This window comes from Macaca nemestrina, chromosome 10 (assembly GCF_043159975.1).
Source record: "Macaca nemestrina isolate mMacNem1 chromosome 10, mMacNem.hap1, whole genome shotgun sequence".
Taxonomy (NCBI): domain Eukaryota; kingdom Metazoa; phylum Chordata; class Mammalia; order Primates; family Cercopithecidae; genus Macaca; species Macaca nemestrina.
In genome coordinates this window covers 81,534,368-81,554,310 of record NC_092134.1, presented here as the reverse complement: position 1 = coordinate 81,554,310, position 19,943 = coordinate 81,534,368, and the positions used below count along the sequence as shown (strand labels likewise).

Below are 19,943 nucleotides of genomic sequence, written 5' to 3'. Positions count from 1 at the left end.
TTCACTTACCAGAATGTCAGCTTCATGAATGCAGGGACCTTGTCTTTCTTGTTCTCTAGCACAATGCCGGGTACAAACCAAGAAGCACTCAATACATGCTCCATACATTTCAGGAAAGGAGAGTCCCTGGGACCAAACTAGTTCATCTGGTCACCTCTGAGAGGGCTTCTCTCTGGGTGGGGCCAGCTACAAATACCTGTACTCACCTGGTACACACCTAGATGCCTTGCACACACGGGCAGACCCATGGCTTGCTACAACAATAATCTTGGCTAACAGCGAATCAGCTGACACTTGAGGGCTTACTGTGTGCCAGACATCATTCTAAGTGCTTTACATAGTTTAATTCATTCCATCCTCTTGTGAAGTAGACACTGATAGCCTCAGTTTACAAGCAGATATACCACACACACAGATCCACACCACAACACACAGCCAGCATAAGCATTGAATTCATTATCACTATCCAACAGATAGATGAGTGGGGTAAAGAAATCAGGGTGAGCCTGGGACATTTAATAACTACTGCGGGAAGATGGGAAGAACACCAGGGAAAGCTCAGCATGGGGGTCAGGCACAGAGCCAGTTGGGCAAGTGGTAGAAGAGGAAGGTGAACCTCAGCCCACGCCCATATTCTGGGTCCCCACAGCACTTGGAGTGGTGCAGAAGCTGGTTTCTGGTTCAGTTCTGCCACGCACCGGAGGGGTGATCTTGCCCACCAGAGGGCAACCATTTACCCTCTTGAGACCACATGAGCAAAGTGGTGGGGCAGGCATACATAATACCTATCTCCCAGGGCCCTCACCAGGCTCAAACTCCAACATGCTCATGAAAGCCGTGTAGGGCTTGCTGATGAAAAAGTACAGGTTGCCAGCTGGGAAAACTGGGGCTGGAGCTACGCTTTGGCTCTTCTGGAACCCCAGCTCACTGCTGTATGACCCTCCAGGGTGGGGGCTGGTGGAGGGGCTGGGTCTCACCAACGATTACCCCTTCTGTACCTGGCCTGGTGCTCAGCTAGAACTCCGTAGGTATTTGTGGAGTGAATGTCTCAGTGAGGGAGTGACCAGGGCATAGGTAAGAGGAGAATGAATACATGAGCGAGAGGCAGAGTGAATAAAGCAGGGACTGGAGATGCCCTCTGCCTCTGAGCCTCAGTTTCTTCATCTGTGAAAGCCAGTGGTGGGGCTTGGCCCACTTCTGTCTCTGGGCTCCAGTGTGAATCAGATGAGATGGGGCCACTCCATGGAAGCCCCTCCTTGCTATCTATGCAGGGCCTCCAGGGTGGACGGGGGAGCTGAACTGACCAGTGTTCCCCTCCCCCAGTCCCTGTCCCCCGGAATTTATAGATTCCTCATTGTCCTGCACAAAGGCCTTCTTGAGAAGGGGGTGGGGTGAGTGAAGAGACGGGAGAATTGGAAAGGCAGAAACTGAGCGACAGCCGGCCACACCCAAGGCCCATGAATCCGCCCAGGCCCCTGTTGGAAGGACTCGCTTTGCCGCACTTGAAGCGGCTTGCAGGGCTCCTGCTGCTGGGATCAGCTCACCTTCTTCACAGCTCTGGATCCTCAGCAAGATGGGGGTGGAGCTGCGGGGGCATGAAGACAAGACCCAGTAGTCAGGGAGGGGCGACTCACCTTGCTTTAACCCCCTGACCTCAGAAAGTCCTTAATCTTATTCCTGTGCTGCCCCCTGTAATTCTAGTCCACTGCTGTTGGTTCTGAGCTGAAAAAGGAGATTTCTGTGGGTATTCTGAGTCTCTTTGTGGGAGGGGCCTGGAGGCTCATACTCTAAGAAAACGGCCTCTGGGTAGTGGATGGGAGGCTGAGGGTGGAATTGACAGATGGCGCGGTGTTAACAGATGACGGGAAACAAAATTACTCAGCTGCCATGTCTCTCCGTCTTCCCCATGGAAGGGGATGGCCTTTGGACTGGAAACAGACAATGACCTCAATCAGGAGGGTGTCAGAGGACAGGGAAAGAGAGAAGCGACGGGACATTAGGGCACCATGAATAGGTGTACGAAAGACCTGACTCAGAATCCCATCCCTGCCACACACCAGCTAGGTGATCTCGAGCAGATCTCACAGAGTCTCTGTTTTCTCATCTGTAAGATGGGTCAATGAAAACCCTGCCTTATCTTCCTCACAGGCTTTTGTGAAGATTATATGGATCCTGTGCTTGAAAAATGGGCTTTAAAGACTTGTGAAGCTGTAAAGATGTAAGAGGTTATTTACTGGAAACTCTTAAGTACCAGCCCAGTAGTTGTTGATGGAATCATTTTTAAAAACTTTTTTTTTCCTTATAACAAAATAGAATAGAGTAGAAAACATCACAGTGCCTTACAGAGTTTTAGGAAACACTGCTTTTAGTTGCATGTGCATTCATGTGTCCTGGATCCAGAAGTAAATGTATTTACTGTGGATGATGGTCAAAAAAGTGAAATACTCAGAGTAGAGAATATTTTTCAGTGATGATCTCCAGAAGGGAGTAGTGGATGAATGGAAACTGACAACATGAAATGCATACTAGGCTAAACATAAATGCAAAAACTTTTGTAAACAAAAATGTACACCAGCTCTGTGCAGCTCAGTGTAACTGAGGTTGGTAGTGATAGGTGGAAGGGCTTACTTAGGACTTAACTGTCTGCCCTCTTGGTGGGTAATGAAGCTCTCTCTGCTTTGTAAGATGCCTTGAGCATGATTCCTGAGAATGCTGTCTCTGAACTCCCACTACACCATGACCGTGGCTCCCTCACCATGGCCCTGAGCTGTGCCAGAGAGAATGGGTTATTCAGTGAGAACCTTGAACTTATGTGCCCAGACCTCCCCTCCAATCTACTAGGAGTGCAGAAGGATCTGCAACAGGTATGCTGTAGTGGTGGTCAGGACACCCCTGCCTGAACTTCACCCATGACCCTTGTCCTCACCCCCACCCCAGGGGTCATAGTCCAGTGAGGGTGAGCTGGTCAGAGTGGACCCTAAATCAATCCCAGACCTTCCCGGCTGGCTCTGAGTTATGAGCTGTGGGCTTTGTGATGTAGATCATGGTTGAGGAGTAGGGGGCATGACCTATGGCAGGTCACACAGGACCCCTAGAAGGGGCCAGAGCTGGGGTCAGAGGCCACCTCCTTCATTCTCTGTCCTGCTCTACTGGGTCCCATCCTGCATTTAGTCCTTCAGCTGGGCTGGACCATTTCCCCACTGACTGCTGGCTCCAGCTGTAACTGCCACCAAGCCTGGAGGCTGGGAGGAGAGGGGCTTCTGCTGGAAAAAGATCCCAGAAGAAAGGAAAGGGATGAGATGCACAATATTTGGTTCCCTAGAGGTGGCTGGTCCATGCTCCAAACCAGCCTCAAAAGTCTCCTGAGTTCCTTCTCTGTAAATTTGCCCCTGCACCTTCCCCTTCCCCCACCCCACCGCAACCTTCTCTTCTGATTGAATTCCACAAGTCAAGACTCCGGGCAAAAATCCAGCCCAAAGGATTAGATGGCTGGAGATTAGGCATGGCAGTCAAAGAGCAAGTTAGGGAGAACCAAGCCATGCTCCAAACAGTGTATGTTATCAGGGCTTAAGAGAGAGCATCAGAGGGAGGGAGAGATGGAAAGAGCCAGACGGCGAGATGAGAAAGATCAAGCTGAAGAAAAGGGGACAGGAAAACAGAAAGAGGAGTACCAGCAGAAGACACTGAAGACAGCTATTGAGAAATAGGAGCGGCAGGCAAAGGAACATCCTTGTGAACTCCTGTCAGACCCCAGAGGCTGAGAGGCCCAAAGGAGGGTAATCCATAAAGTGCCTTTGCTTTTAATCCTTAAGACCAGCAGCCTGAGACTGCGGAAGGCCCTGGCTGAAGTGTACCTGTATCATCCAGGAGCTATCCTTTATTTTACACATTAACCAACAACTGCACACCCCACTACCACAGTCCTTTCTATCAACAAAGGCATACACAGAGAGGATCAATACCAGGCCTGGGGAACTTGGCAGGGGCTGGGAAGGGATCCCTATGGAGTCCTCTTGAGGAGGGAGGCCTGGACAGGGCACTTCAAGACAGGGCATCAGTGCAGGTAGAAGGTAAAAGAATCCTCACACTTGGCCAGGCGCCGGGGCTCACACCTGTAATCCCAGCACTTTGGGAGGCTGGATGGGCAGATCACCTGAGATCAGGAGTTCAAGACCAGCCTAGCCAACATAGTGAAACCCCATCTCTACTAAAAATACAAAAATTAGCCAGGTTTGGTGGCACATGCCTATAGTCCCAGCTGCTCAGGAGGCTGAGACAGAAGAATTGCTTGAAGCTTGGAGGCAGAGGTTGCAGTGAGCCAAGATGGTGTCACTGTACTCCAGCCCAGGCTACAAGAGTGAAACTCTGTCTCAAAAAAAAAACGAAAAAATAAATACAAAAGAAAGCCGGGTATGGTGGCTCATGCCTGTAATCCTGGGTACTCGGGTGGCTGAGGCAGGAGAATCGCTTGAACCTGGGAGGCAGAGGTTGCAGTGAGCCGAGATTGCACCACTGCACTGCAGCCTGGGCAATAGAGCACAACTCCTGAAAAAAAAAATCCTCACACTTGGGGTGCCCATCCAGGTTGGATAAAGCTGATCTACAGAAATAACTACAGAAATAACTCCCTTTCCTTTGGACCAGAAACAGAACCCCACCACACTCCTGCTGAGCATCTGCCCTGCCAAAACCCAGACACTGCACCTGACCCTAGAACCCTCAGCTATAGCCTCAAGCCTGTGGGGTGGGGATGCTCTTCCAATTCCTGCCCAGGCCTGCCACCTGCTGGCTGACAGTGGCCTCGCAGTAACAAGACCCTTGCTGAGGCTGGGGTGATTGATGCTAGAGGTAGCTTCTCTGGGCTTAGGGGAAAGAGGATTTGAAAAGCAATATGTGAAATCCCCATTCACCTACCCATGTCTTCTTACAGCCTCTCTGCATAGGTTAAAAAGACTCTGTCCCTGGGCCGAGCACGGTGGTTCACCCTTGTAATCCCAGCACTTTGAGAGTCCGAGGCAGGCGGATCACGAGGTCAGGAGTTCAAGACCAGCCTGGCCAGCTGGTGAAACTCCATCTCTACTAAAAATACAAAAATTAGCTGGGCATGTTTGCGCGCCTGTGGTCCCAGCTACTTAGGAGACTGAGACAGGAGAATCACTTGAACCGGGAGGTGGAGGTTGCAGAGAACCGAGATTGGGCCACTGCATTCCAGCCTGGGTGACAGAGTGAGACTCCCTCTCAAAACAAACAAACAAACAAACAAAAACAAGACTCCTTGTCCCTGACCATCACTCCTGCATGATGCTGGGGATGATCTTCAGGCCAGAGGAGAATCTGGCGGGAAACTCACATTTACTGAATGTCTAACAAGGTACTAGATGCAGGAGACACAGAGATAACCAAAGTGCTGGAATTACAGGTGTGAGCCAAGGCGCCTGGCCAAGAATGAGATTAATGATAACTAGCATGAAAAACACAAGCGCTGATCTGTGTGCCTGACGCAGAGTAATTTTCAATTAATAGCGATTGAATGAATGAATTAGAACTACCACCAAAGGATGATGAACTCTGTGTGCAGAGGAAAAGAAGGAAACAGACAGGGAAATATTTCTGATTCTTTTATTTTTTTTTTCCATCATTACCAAGTAGTAATTATCTAGGTGGAAGATTCAAACATTATACAAGTTTAAAAAACAAACCCAGCTGGGCACGGTGGCTCACGCCTGTAATCCCAGCACTTTGGGAGGCCAAGGCGGGCAAATCATGAGTTCAGGAGATCGAGACCATCTTGGCTAACACGGTGAAACCCCATCTCTACTAAAAATACAAAAAAAAAGAGACCCACCAAAAATTAGCCAGGCGTGGTGGCGGGCGCCTGTAGTCCCAGCTACTCAGGAGGCTGAGGCAGGAGAACGGCATGAACCAGGGAGGCAGAGCTTGCAGTGAGCCTAGATCGCGCCACTGCACTCCAGCCTGGGCGACAGAACGAGACTCCATCCCCAAAAAACAAAACAAAGCAAAACTTTTCTTCACCCTTCTCTTATTCCTCCTCTTTAAGTTAACCACGTTATAAAGAGCATCATTTTGTCCAGTGATTCCCCATCTGGGCTGTACACTAGAATCACATGGAGATGTTTTTAAAATCCTGTTGCCCAGGTTGTGCCCCAGACCAATTGCCTCAGCATCTCCAGAGTGGGTTCCAGGCATCACTATTTCTAAAAAGTCCTTAAGTGGTTACATTGTGCAGCCAATGTTAAGAATGACCATTCTGGCTGGGCGCAGAGGCTCATGCCTGTAATCTCAGCACTTCAGGAGGCCAAGGCGGGTAGATCGCTTAAGCCCAGGAGTTACCAGCCTGGGCAACATAGTAAGACTCTGTCTCTACAAAAAATGCAAAAATTAGCTGGGCGTGCTGGCACATGCCTGTAGTCCCAGCTACTCACGAGGCTGAAGTGAGAGGATTGCTTGATCCTGGGGAGGTCAAGGCTGCAGTGAGCCATGATTGTACCACTGCACTCCAGCCTGGATGACACAGCAAGACCCTGTCTCAAAAAAAAAGAAAAGAATAACCACTCCAGCTCTTTCTATGCATTTACAAAAACATGTAAATAGCCAGTCTCTCTCTCTCTTTCACTCACTCTCTCTCTCTCTCTCTCACACACACACACACACACACACACACACACATATATAGTAGAGATGGAGTCTCACTATGTTGCCCAGGTTGGTCTTGAACTCCTGGCCTCAAGTGTGTGTGTATATGTGTGTGTATATATATATGTATACAGTATATGTGTGCCTGTGTGTTTTGTATGTGTATGTGTCATTACATTTGGCTTTTTTTCCAACCATGAACAATGTGGCTCAGAGAAATTTTCAGGGCAACCCATGTAGAGATTTATCTTCTTCTCCTTGAATGGAGGCATAAACTACACGTGTGGTACTTCCTCTAACCCTTCCTCTATTGATGAACATTTAAATTGTTTCTAATTTTTTTTTTACTGTTACAAACAATGTTTCAAGGTATCTTCAGTATATCTTTGTAAATATTATTTCATTATTTATTTGTATTTATTTATTTTTTAGAGACAGGGTCTCCCTGTGTTGCCCAGGCTGGTCTTGAACTCCTGGCCTCAAGCAATCCTCCTGCCTCAGCCTCCCAAAGTACTTGGATTACAGGCATGAACCACTATGCCAGGCCTACTCAGACTATCTTTGCTCACATATGCAAGCTCTGTTTTGAAAAATATTTCTAAAAGCAGAATTTTTGGGTCAATGTGTATGTACATTTGTTATTTTGATAGATACTGTCAAAATGCTTTCCAAAAATACTTCACTAATTTACATTCCCCCCACAGTGTAAGCACTTAATATTATTAATGTTTAATTTTTACCAAACTGATGGGCCAAAAGCAATATTTCATTGTTATTTTAATTTGCCTTTTCCTGCCTATTTGTGAGTTTAAGCATCGTTTCATATATTTATTGGACATTTGTATTTCTTTTCTTTTCTTTTCTTTTTCATTTTTTGAGACAGAGTTTCACTCTTGTTGCCCAGGCTGGAGTGCAATGGCACGATCTCAGCTCACCGCAACCTCCGCCTCCCGGGTTCAAGTGATTCTCCTGCCTCAGCTTCCTGAGTAGCTGGGATTAGAGGCATGCGCCAACACGCCCGGCTAATTTTGTATTTTTAGTAGGGACAGGGTTTCTCCATGTTGGTCAGGCTGGTCTCAAACTCCTGGCCTCAGGTGGCCGCCCACCTCGGCCTCTCCAAGTGCTGGGATTACAGGTGTGAACCACTGCGCCTGGCCTGGCCATTTGTATTTCTTTTATGAATTAATTGACCATGCTATTTGCCCATTTCCTATTGGCCTTTTTTTTTTTTTTTTTGAGATGGGGTCTTGCTGTGTTGCCCAGTCTGGAGTGCAGTGGTGTAATCTCAGCTCACTACAACCTCCATCTTCCAGGCTCAAGCCAACCTCTCAGCCTCCTGAGTAGCTGGGACTATAGGCACAGGCCACCATGCCTGGCTAATTTGTGTGTGTGTGTGTGTTTTTAATAGAGACGGGGTTTTGCCATGTTTCCCAGGCTGGTCTCTAATTCCTGGCCTCAGGTGATCTGCCTGCCTTGGCCTCCCAGAGTGTTGGGATTACAGCAGTGAGCCACCACATCTGTCTCCTATTGGGCTTTTTTGCAATTAATTAGGAACAGAGGAAATTCTATTTCCAATAATATGACTTGCTGGATTCTGGACTGATTTTTCAGTATAAATCATGTTAAAATGCTGGTTGAAATATGCAAATTATTTTAAAAGTGTAGATGAGCTAGCCAGATAGCAAGAAAGTATTAGGCTAAAGTCTAAGGAAGGCAGGAACTCAGGGAAACAGACAAAGGAATCCTTTAGTGTGAGGATATTTGTCGAATAAGGCAAACTTGAACTTCAACTTTCACAGTCTCTATTTTTGATAGAACCAAGGTAACGAATATAATAGGAGATTCTCTAAAAAGCTGTGACTCCAAAGGATTCATCCTTCATGTAAGATTGAACCTGAAATAAATCTTCCACTGTCACATCCAGAGGACTTTAATGAAAGCTGCCTCAGTGCTGAGCTGATAGCGAGGCTGTATCTCTGAGTTGTAAACACCAACAGATCTTTGTGCTTATTTGCAGCCCTAGATGACCTAAAACTATCCAAGTTAGGTGTTTAGTTTAAAGTGGTTCAGGACTGGTTAGTACCTCTACATGCCTGGAAGGGAAAAAAAAAAAAAAAACTCATATTCTCTGAGGGAAGATACCTTAGTCCTCAGCCTCAAGAAATTTCCAACATCATTTTCTAGGGAAAATAATAAATAGCTCAGAGGGGAAAAAAAAATCTCTAGACTGGGCGTGGTGGCTCATACCTGTAATCCCAGCACTTTGGGAGGCCAAGGCAAGAGGATCACCGGAGCCCAGGAGTTCAAGACTAGCCTGGGCAACATGGTGAGACCTCTCTACAAAACAGAAAAAGAAATTAGCTGGGCATAGTGGCAGGTGCCTGTAGTCTCAGCTATTTGAGAGGCTGAGGTGAAAGGGTCACCTGAGCCCAGGTGGTTGAGGCTGCAGTGAGCCATGATTGCACCACTCACTGCACTCCAGCCTGAGGATAGAGTGAGACCCTGTATCAAAAAAAAAAAAAAAAAAAGATAAATCATAAGAAATCCATACCTAAGCATTGAAGTAAAACTTAAAAACATCAAAGACAAGAAGAAGACCTTAAAGACTTAAGAAAAGAAGGCTGGGAGCAGTGGCCCACGCCTGTAATCCCAACACTTTGGGAGGCCGAGGCAGGCAGATCACCTGAGGCCAGGAGTTTGAGACCAGCCTGGCCAACATGGTGAAACTCCATCTCTACTAAAAATACAAAAAATTAGGCCGGGCGTGGTGGCTCAAGCCTGTAATCCCAGCACTTTGGGAGGCCGAGACGGGTGGATCACGAGGTCAGGAGATCGAGACCATCCTGGATAACACAGTGAAACCCCGTCTCTACTAAGAAATACAAAAAACTAGCCGGGCGAGGTGGCGGGCGCCTGTAGTCCCAGCTACTCGGGAGGCTGAGGCCGGAGAATGGCGTGAACCCGGGAGGCGGAGCTTGCAGTGAGCTGAGATCCGGCCACTGCACTCCAGCCTGTGCTACAGAGCGAGACTCCGTCTCAAAAAAAAAAAAAAAAAAAAAAAAAATTAGCCAGGTGTGGTAGTGGGCGCCTGTAATCCCAGCTACTCGGGAGGCTGAGGCAGGAGAATCACTTGAACCCGGGAGGCGGAGGTTGTGATGAGCTGAGATCGCGCCATTGCACTCAGCCTGGACAATAAGAGCAGAACTCCATCTCAAAAAAAAAAAAAAAAAAAAAAAAAAGACAGTGCCTAATAACTGTGGTACATCAACATAATAGAGTATTATACAGCAATCAAAATGAATAGACCATAGTAACACAACAATGTGAATGAATCTTAGCAATATGATATTAAGGGATAAAAGTAGACAGCAAATGACTACATAAAGCATTATATGCTTCTAAATAAATTAGCTAAAATTGTATATGCATATATACATAATATAAATACTCTGAAGAAATACATGAAGAGGCAGTAAAACAATGTATAAAGGAGAACAAAAGAATAATGGACAGGAGACTAGGATTATAGCTGCCTTGGATGAGGAGAGGCCGGGGCTATATCAGGGGAATCATGTTAAACTGTAAAGTATTATCAAGATTGAGGCCAGGCGCAGTGGCTCACGCCTGTATTCCCAGGACTTTGGTGGGACTGACTCACAGTTCCGCAGGGTTGGGGAGGTCTCAGGAAACTTACAATCATGGCAGAAGGGGAAGCAATCACAACCTTTTCCACAGGGCAGCAGGAAGGAGAAGTGCCATTCAAAAGGGGAAAAGCCCCTTATAAAACTTATAAAATCGCTGGGCGTGGTGGCTCATGCCTGTAATCTTGGCACTTTGGGAGGCCAAAGTGGGCAGATCACCTGAGGTCAGGAATTCAGCACCAGCCTGGCCAACATGGTGAAATCCCATCTCTACTAGTAATACAAAAAAATTAGCCGGGCGTGGTGGCGCATACTTGTAATCCCAGCTAGCTACTTGGGAGGCTGAGGTAGGAGAATCACTTGAACCCAGGAGGTGGAGGTTGCAGTGAGACAAGACTGCGCCATTGCACTCCTGCCTGGGCGATAGGAGTGAAACTGCATTGCAAACAACAATAACAACAAAAAAAATCCCATCAGATCTTGTAAGAACTCACTATCACAAGAACAGCATGGGAATAACCGCCCCTATGATTCAATTACCTCCCACTGGGTTCTTCCCATGACAGGTGGGAATTATGGGAACTGTAATTCAAGATGAGATTTGGGTGGGGACACAGCCTAACCATGTCAGTCCTCATATGGTGGAAGGGGTGAGGCAGCTCTCTGGGGTCTTTTTTTATAAAGGCACTAATTACCCCCTAAAAAGTCCCACCTTCTAATACCATCACCTTGGGGGGTTAGGATTTCAACATATGAATTCTGAGGGAGACAAACACTCAGATCATAGCATATCCCATGTTCAAGGAGGAGAGAAGATCTAACATTATGAGGCAATAAATTTTCTCCAAATTACTCTATAAATTCAAATAAATTCCTATTGAAGCTCTAGCAAAAATTTTAAAAGAACCCAATAATCTTATTTGCAATTTTATATGAGAGAATAAAAATCAATTTCGAAAAAGAAAATCAAGTATGGAGAACTCACTCTATCAGGTAGTCAGAGAGACTACAAGGTTAGAGTAATAAAATCAGCGTAGCATTGGCACAGGAATGCCCTAATAAGATGCTATAAGATAACTGAAGTATGGCATAAAACATAAAAGAGAACTCAACGTTTACATGTGATAAAAACGACACCACAAATCAAGGGAGAGAGAATTTTTAACAGATGGAGTTATCTTGCTAAATGGAGAAAAAAAATAAGGTTGGATTCTTTATTAGTCTGCTCAGGTTGCCTTAACAAAATACACAGGCTGGATGGGTTACACAACAGAAATGTATTTTCTCACAGTTCTGAAAGCTAGAAATCCAAAATCAATGTGTCAGCAGGGTTGGTATCCAGAGAGGCCTCTCTTTTTGGCTTGTAGATGGTACCTTCTGACTGTGTCCTCACATGGCCTTTTCTTGTGAAGGCACAGAGAGAGAAAGAGTTCTGGTTGTCTCTTCCTTTTCTTATAAGGACAACAGTTCTGTTGGGTCAGGGCCCTACCCTGCCTGAATAATCTCATTGAACCTTAATTACCTCCTTAAAGGCCCTATCTCCAAACACAGTCATTTTTGGTGTCAGGGCTTCAATATATGAATTGAGGTTGGTTGAGGGAGACACAATTTAGTCTATAACAGATTATTTCTTCAATATTATAAAAGTGAATTCCAGATGAATTAAAGACTAAATATCAAAAATAAAACTGCAAGATTAACAAAAGAAATGAAGATTTTGGGATCTTGGAGTAGAAAACTCTTATTAAATAAGACCCTAAAGCGCAAAGTATAAGGAGAAATTCTGATGAATTTAACCATATCAAAATTCAGGAGTTATTTCAGTGAAGGTTACCATAGATAAAGCTAACAGAAAGATCTACATAATACAGTTGTCTCCTCTATAACCCATCTGACAATGGGTTTATTATCTAGAATATTAAAAGAATTCCTGAAAAATCAATAAGGAAAGGATGGGAAAATTCAATAGAATACTGAGCAAAGGCCATGAACAGTCAATTCACAGGAGGGAAAACAAGAGTAGCCAGCAGGGCATGTGGAGAGATGCTCACCTTGTTGATAATCAGAAAAATTCAATGTAAAATGGCAATATCACTTTATAGTTCTATCAGATTGACAAACATTAGAAGACTGAATAATGACATGTGTTGTCTAAGATGTAGGGAGACTCTTATGCACTGCTGGTAGGCACATATGGCAAAACAGAGCGCAACCTGACAGTATCCACTCAGTAAGTGTGTATGTGCCCTGTGATCTAGTGATCTCAGAGACCCCGATGGGTCCACAACTAGATACGTATGAAGTTGTTCACTTCAGCATTATTTATAGTGACAGGAAGTTGGAGGCAACCTAAGCGTCTATCGCAGGAAGATGTGATAGTTTAAATGAGGTAGATGCACACTATGGAATTCTATAAGCAGGAAGAAAGAGGGAAGAAAGAAAGAGGGAAGAAAGAAAGAAGAAAGTGGTGCACCCCACATCTTTCATCAAGACAGTGTTAAATATAGTGAACCCCAAGTTTCTCTTCAAAGCATCAGTGTGTCAGTATGTTCAGCTCTCTTATTCTTTGATTCTCCATTTTAAATTTTAGCTTCCTGGTTCTCTTTGGTCTCCTTGCTCCTAGTTTCAGTAAACAACTTTCCTGCCAGTCCTAATCAGTAGTTCACATCTGTTCTCTGGTCACCTGCTCTATCCTGACTCATCCCGTTTATCTGCTTTGTCCTGAGTCATCCCAGTCACCTGCTTTGACCTGAGTCACCTTTAGTTACCTGTTCCTAACCATCCTTCCCACCAAACTACCCACCCTGCCACTCTGGCTCATACCCCTGCTCTATTTAAAATAGCCAGTCCGAATTAGCTTAGACTGTGTGGCCCAACCCTAGCCAATAAGGGAACGCCACAGCAGTAGGACCCTGGGTCAGGAATAAGAACTCCTTCCCCTCCCCTGTCCAGGTGTGCTCTTGCCATTGCTGCATTCATGAGTTGCACCCTTCTATAGAAGTAAAAATTGCCTTGCTGAGAAAATTAAATTTATGTTTGAGTGCTATTTCCTTGCAGCATCAAAATTTTATTTACAACAGCATGAACTTTTTTCCTAGAATCCTTACCCATCAGACTTCTGTTTGCATTTCATTGGCCAAAATTGCATCACATGATTACACCTAACAGAAAGGTAACTAGAGAGAAGGGGAGTTATGAACAGGGATTTTGTTAGATAATCAGAGATGTCCAGTTTATCATCTGATAGATTTTTTCCTAACTGCTGCATAGAATTCCATAGTGTACATCTATCCCATTTTGCTGTGATGGCTAGAGGTTTAGCAGCCATCTTGTGCCTAGGAGGAAAAGTCAAGAGAATCCCAGAGAAGGCCCTGACATCATCAAGTTTCTTAACCAACATCAACAGTTTCCTATTCCTGAACTTTTTCATCATATATAAAAAACAAGCTCCTCTTTGTTTAAGCTACATGTATCAGAGTTCAATTGCAGACAATGGAAATAAATCTGGGCCGGGCATGGTGGCTCACGCCTGTAATCCCAGCACTTTGGGAGGCTGAGACAGGCAGATCAACTGAGGTCAGGAGTTCAAGACCAGCCTGGCCAACATGGAGAAACCCCGTCTCTACTAAAAGTACAAAATTAGCCTGGGTGGTGGTGCATACCTATAAACCCAGCTACTGGGGAGACTGAGGCAGGAGAATTGCTTGAACCCGGGAGGCAAAGGTTGTGGTGAGCCGAGATCCCACCATTGCACTCCAGCCTGGGCAACAAGAGCGAAACTCCATCTCAAAAGAGAGAGAGAGAGAGAGAGAGAGAAAGGGAAAGAAAGAAAGAAAGAAAGAAAGAAAGAAAGAAAGAAAGAAAGAAAGAAAGAAAGAAAGAAAGAAAGAAAGAAAGAAAGAAAGAAAGAAAGAAAGAAAGAAAATAAAGAAATCTGATCAGTTTAAAAAAGAAATAAAGGAATGGAGAAGCAGGCTTAGGTCCAGGAACAACTCCCAGCTTTGAGAGTCACATGATCTCTGCCTGTGATTGAGAAAACAACAGTCACTACTACAGGAAGCTGATGAATCAGGAAGCTGCTCACCAGAGCCTTGCTGCTGCTGCCATGACCTGTGACAGCAAAACGGATGTCCCATGCTATGTAGCTCTGTTCCAAATTTATATCTTGCACAAGAGCAGAGCCCAAACCACAGAGTCATAGCTCAAAGGAATCTGGGAAGTGTTGTTTAAGCTTTCCAACTTCTGCAGCGCAGAAGAAGCTCTGAAAGGAGTTTTAGATTAATGTTGAGGAGCCCTTCTATTATGGACAACACACCACTGAGGTCAGCTTTTTGGTTACTAAAAACCAAATGCACATCCAACTGATACACTGCACCTAAAGCAACAAGGATGGAGCTTAAAAACACACTATTAAGTGAAAAAGAAAAAACTAACAGAATACATCCTATAGCACAATTTGTAACATGTTAGTTAAAAACACATACAAGCAGGGCATGGAGGCTCATGCCTGCAATCCCAGCACTTTGGGACACCAAGACAGGAGGATCACTTGATGCCAGGAGTTCGAGACCAGCCTGGGCAACAAAGTGAGATCCCCATCTCTACATACAAAAGTTAGACAGGTGTGGTGGCACACACCTGTGTGCCTCCGAGAAGCTCGTAGCTTCTAGAGAGGCTGAGGTGGGAGAGTCGCTTAAGCCCAGGAGTTTGAGGCTGCAGTAAGCTATGATCATGCCACTCCACTCCAGCCCAGGTGACAGAGTAAGACCCTGTCTCTAAAAAGAAGAAAAAATTAAAAACACACAAATCAATACTTATATTTTTCAATGAAACGTACATTTTCAAGGATATACAAGTGTAAGCTGGTAAAGGGTGGAGGAGAATGGGATGTGGGGATTAAGAATGAAAGAGAGAAACTAAATAAATTAAAACAAAATAAGAGAGAGGTCTTGTACAGTCTGATGATAGGAGTGATACCAATGGGGGAATATCATTGGCTCAATTTTCTACATCTGTGGACCAAAACCAATCCATCAAGCTTAATATGTGATATAAATATTAAAGAATATTTTGATAGCAGTTTATCATTGTATTAACAAATCATTTAATTTAAATATTTCATATTTAATTTATCACACTGAAACTATTAAGTTTAATACATCATAATTTCTGGCCAATCCCTTCCTCACTACTGCCTGCCGCACTTTGTGCCCTGACTGCCCACCTGCACTAGACACATAATGTCTGTACTCAAAATTTTGTTTGTTTGTTTCGTTTTTTGAGAAAGAGTTTCGCTCTTGTTGCCCAGGCTGGAGTGCAATGATGCAATCTCGGCTCACTGCAACCTCTGCCTCCCGGGTTCAAGTGATTCTCCTGCCTTAGCCTCCCGAGTAGCTGGGATTACAAGTGCCCGCCACCACACCTAGCTAATTTTTGTATTTTTAGTAGAGACTGGGTTTGGCCATGTTAGCCAGGCTGGTCTTGAACTCCTGACCTCAGGTGATCCACCCGTCTTGTAATCTCAAAGTGCTGGGATTACAGGTGTGAGCCACGCCGCCTGGCCACAATTTTTTTTTAAAGGGGGTCTTGCTCTGTTGCCCAGGCTGGAGTGCAGTGGCGCGACCTCAGTTCACTGCAGCCTCGACCTCCCAGGCTCAAGCAATCCTCCCACCTCAGCCTCCTAGTTGCTGGGATAACAAGCGTGGGCCACTGGGCCCAGCTCTATACTTATAATGTGACAATTATGTTTTTATTTTCCCAGAACCTCAAAAAATAAGTTCAGGTGACCCCTGGAGACCCCACCCCAGAGTCATTCTGAGAGTACCAACCCTATTTAATGAGATACCTGCATTCAACTCACACCCTCTCCCACAACCACTCCTTCAGCAAGTCGCACTTCACCCAGTGAGGAGGGGCTTTAGGCTGGGCCTGAAGAGCTGGGCCGAGACCCCACGAGGTTACATCTCCGCCGACGTCCCCAAGGCTGAGGGTGGGTGTGTCGGTCAGGAGGAGTGGTCTTTGTGAGCCCGCCCCGGCAGGGAGGAGCTGCCTGGCTCAGGCCTCGCCCACCTGGAGGATCTTGGGGCTGGTCTGGGTCAGCTCCCGAGATGTGACCACCCGCCCCACCGGGCCCTCCAATCCCTTCCTACCACTGCTTGATCCGGCTCAGCCAGGTGGTGTTTGCAGCAGCTCTTTCTGAAAGTCCAGCCATCTGTTACCTGCGTTGCTTCCTGGGGAGGGATAGTCCACCTCGGGGCATTCGGAGACCCGGTGATTGTGCTCCGCGGGGCATTCGGAGACCCGGTGATTGATTGTGCTCCGCGGAGCCTGGGCTGTGCCCCGCGTTGACTGCCTCATAGATACCCTCCGAATCCCAAGTAAGAAAACACGACGACCCTCTCTCCGTGAGTCTCACTGGGGTGCTGACCTAGAGTGAACCCTGCCTGCTTAGGGCTCCTGGCCCAGTGCTTGTCCTTTTTCAGGGTGGATGGGGCGAGATCCCTGCTGGGGTGAATGTTTTCCCTGGGAGGGGGCTGTGCACTTCACAGCTGCTGAGTCCCCTCCCTAGGATCCAGGGAGACACTCACTACTCCTCTCCATTCTGCGTTTTAGATGCCAGCTGCATGAGAGGGGGGACCCACCTTCTTGTCCCCTGCCTGGAAGAGAAAGAGCTGACATTGCACAAGAGAGGACTGGACATGTCTGAGGCACTGCCCTGCCCGGGCAAGGACACCTCCACCCCAGGCTGCAGGCTGGGGGCCCTGTATTGGGCCTGTGTCCACAATGATCCCACTCAACTCCAAGCCATACTGGATGGCGGGGTCTCCCCAGAGGAGGCCACCCAGGTGGACAACAATGGGAGGGTGAGATGTCCTGGCTTTCCAGGACAGCTGGGGGCATCTCTGCATCCCCACCACACCGTCCTGGCCTGGCTTCCTGAGAGGGGTTCAGGGGCAATACCCCCCCGCAGTCCTTAGGAGGAAGGGAATGGTTGAGGGTGGGTCTTTACAGGGGTTGGGGAAGACTCTGGGACAGATGTGGGTTTAGAGGGCACAAGAGGCCCTGGGGAGGCTCAGGGGGAAAGCAGGGGATCTGAGCTGCCCCTCCCTCAGACAGGCCTCATGGTCGCGTGCTACCGCGGCTTCCAGAGTATTGTGGCCCTGCTCAGTCAATGTCCTTTCCTTGATGTGAACCAGCAGGACAAAGGAGGAGACACGGCCCTCATGTTGGCTGCCCAAGCAGGTGTGAGGCTGCTATACCCCACTTCCGACAGCCCCCCTTTTGATGCAGACAGGGCCTCAGTCCCACCCTTGTTGCACGATGTTCTCCACCAGGCTCTGTCGTGCTGGGTGGAGGGTGGGTTGGCAGCTTCATCACCCCCTTTCCTGGGGACCAAGCTTACCCTTGCTGCCCTGCAGGCCACGTGCCTCTGGTGAATCTCCTGCTCAACTACTACGCCGGCCTGGACCTGGAACGCCGGGACCAGCGGGGGCTCACGGCGTTAATGAAGGCTGCCATGCGGAACCGCTGTGAGTGCGTGGCCACCCTCCTCATGGCAGGTGTGTGGGACCTGGACCGGGGTGTGTGGCCTCCAGTCCCTCCTCCAAGCCTGCCCACCAGACACTAAGTCAGCTGTGATTCTTTGCAGAGAGGAGAGAGGTGGAGATGGGGGATCAATCTAGTTCATCTTCCTAGAGGTGGGGAGCATGCTTTGGGCTTCGTACAATCAACCAAGTCCTGTTATTGATAGCTCAGACATTGCGTGCGGAGGTCCCAGGAAGGAAAGTGTGGGAGGGGAAACTAGCCCAGCTGGAAAACTTAACATGAAAAAAGGCTGGCACCTGGAACCAGCCCCTGTTCCTAGCTGAGTGGCTTCCCTCTCTCTGGGCCTCACCAGTATTGTGAGGGTGTTAGCTTTCCCTGGGATGACCTCCAACTCTGACAAGCCAGGCTTCCAGGGGACCCAGGCAAGAGTCGTCGAGGCCTGTGGCTCTGTGGGGTCGTTCAGGGGGAGGTGTGGTGAAGTCCACATTGTCCGTGGAGTTGTTTGGGGGCCCTTCTTCCCCGCAGTGGGGCTTTCCTCTGTTGGTCACTCTGGGGGATCCCTGCCTCCACTTTTCCCTTCCCCACCCACCTCAATGGGTTTGGAATGGAAAAGGAGTATAGGAAAAAGGAGGGCGCTCTACACCCTTTCCTTCACCTCAGAGTGACTGCTCCCCCACAACCCCAAGATAGGAGAGGGAGATGGTGAGAAAAGAAGAACCAGGAGAGGGAACCAGCTGACCATCCCCACCCACCTGCCCCAGAGGGTGCCGCTGAGGCCTCTGCCTGTCCTGGGCAGCTTGTACTCCTGCTCTGCCCAGCTCCTTGGACTGAGGAGATCCCTATTCTGCCCCAGGTGGAGCCCCACAATAGGTCTCTCTGAAGTCTTTTCCCCTCTCTGGACCTAAGTGTCTTAATCTTAAACAGCAGGTTGCAACACTGGCCTCCCGATTCCACCTTCAATGGGATGGGACTCCATGGCTTTGAATGTAACCCACATCAGTCTTGCTCCTAAAGAATCTGCCCTTCCGCAAATCACCAACCCCTATCCTGCCCCATGTCACCCCCTGTGCCCCTTCCCAGGTGCTGACCTGACAGCAGTGGACCCTGTTCGGGGCAAGACGGCCCTGGAATGGGCAGTGCTGACTGACAGTTTCGACACCGTGTGGAGGATTCGGCAGCTGCTGAGAAGGCCCCAAGTGGAGCAGCTTAGCCAGCACTACCAGCCCGAGTGGCCGGCCTTGTCCGGGCTCGTGGCTCAGGCCCAGGCCCAGGCCCAGGTTGCCCCTTCACTCCTAGAGCGGCTGCGGGCTACCTTGAGCCTCCCCTTTGCCCTGTCTCCTCAGGAGGGAGGTGTTCTGGACCACTTTGTGACTGCCACAACCAGCCTGGCCAGTCCCTTCGTCACCACTGCCTGCCACACTCTGTGCCCTGACCACCCACCTTCCCTGGGCACCCGAAGCAAGTCCGTGCCAGAGTTGCTAGGCACTGCCCCGCCCCCTCCTCTGGTTCCCCAGTCCCCACCAGAGAGTCCCCAGAGTTCCCCGTGGGTCTTTGTCCCCTACCAGAGCCCTCAGGGCATATTGAGCAAGTGCCTTCAGTGGCTACAGCCCAGGGATAGCACCAGCCCCAGGCCCCAAGTCCCCAAGATCCTCCTCTCCAAGGCATCCTCATCACCCCACCGGTGCTGGCCAAAGCCCAGTCCTGCGGGACATCAAAGTCTGGCCCTTCCTCTCTGGCGATACCAGGAGCTCAGGATAGAGAAGAGGAAACAGGAGGAAGAGGCCAGAATGGCACAGAAGTAGGGGAAGATGGGATAGGACAGGCTGGGAACAGGTAATCAGGCCCCTCCCCGGGCTTCTTTCCCCTCCGGAGTGCCTCCGGCCTCCCCATCCACCTCTGCCTAAGTAAATCTGCTCTCAACCTATATACGTACAAGGTCATTCATTCCAGCATTGTTTGCAAGAGTGAAAGGGTGGAAACACCCGAAGTGTCCATCAGTAAGGGACTGGCTAGATTGGTTATGGATGTAATTGCTGTCTACCCTTACAGTGCATACGCTACAGTGTTTCCAAAATAAGACTAAGGAGGCTGTTTATATTCTGA

General features: G+C 47.9%; 1 protein-coding gene across 1 annotated transcript; it reads left to right on the top strand.

Annotated features, from left to right (window-relative positions):
• The first annotated feature begins 535 nt into the window (after window positions 1-535).
• On the top strand, window positions 536-19,943 carry LOC105474336 (ankyrin repeat domain 33). The gene is made up of 7 exons (XM_071070579.1): window positions 536-590; window positions 16,465-16,566; window positions 16,604-16,672; window positions 16,908-17,158; window positions 17,408-17,537; window positions 17,714-17,824; window positions 18,921-19,943. Exons 1-7 carry the CDS (start codon window positions 536-538, stop codon window positions 19,640-19,642), a joined length of 1,440 nt encoding a protein of 479 aa, XP_070926680.1. The 3' UTR covers window positions 19,643-19,943.

Coding starts and splice junctions, on each gene's coding strand:
- LOC105474336 (XM_071070579.1), top strand. CDS start 536: ATGGGAAGAACACCAGGGAAAGCTCAGCATGGGGGTCAGGCACAGAGC. Junction 16,567..16,603: donor CGGGGCATTCGGAGACCCGG/TGATTGTGCTCC, acceptor AGACCCGGTGAT/TGATTGTGCTCCGCGGAGCC. Junction 16,673..16,907: donor AGATACCCTCCGAATCCCAA/GTAAGAAAACAC, acceptor TCTGCGTTTTAG/ATGCCAGCTGCATGAGAGGG.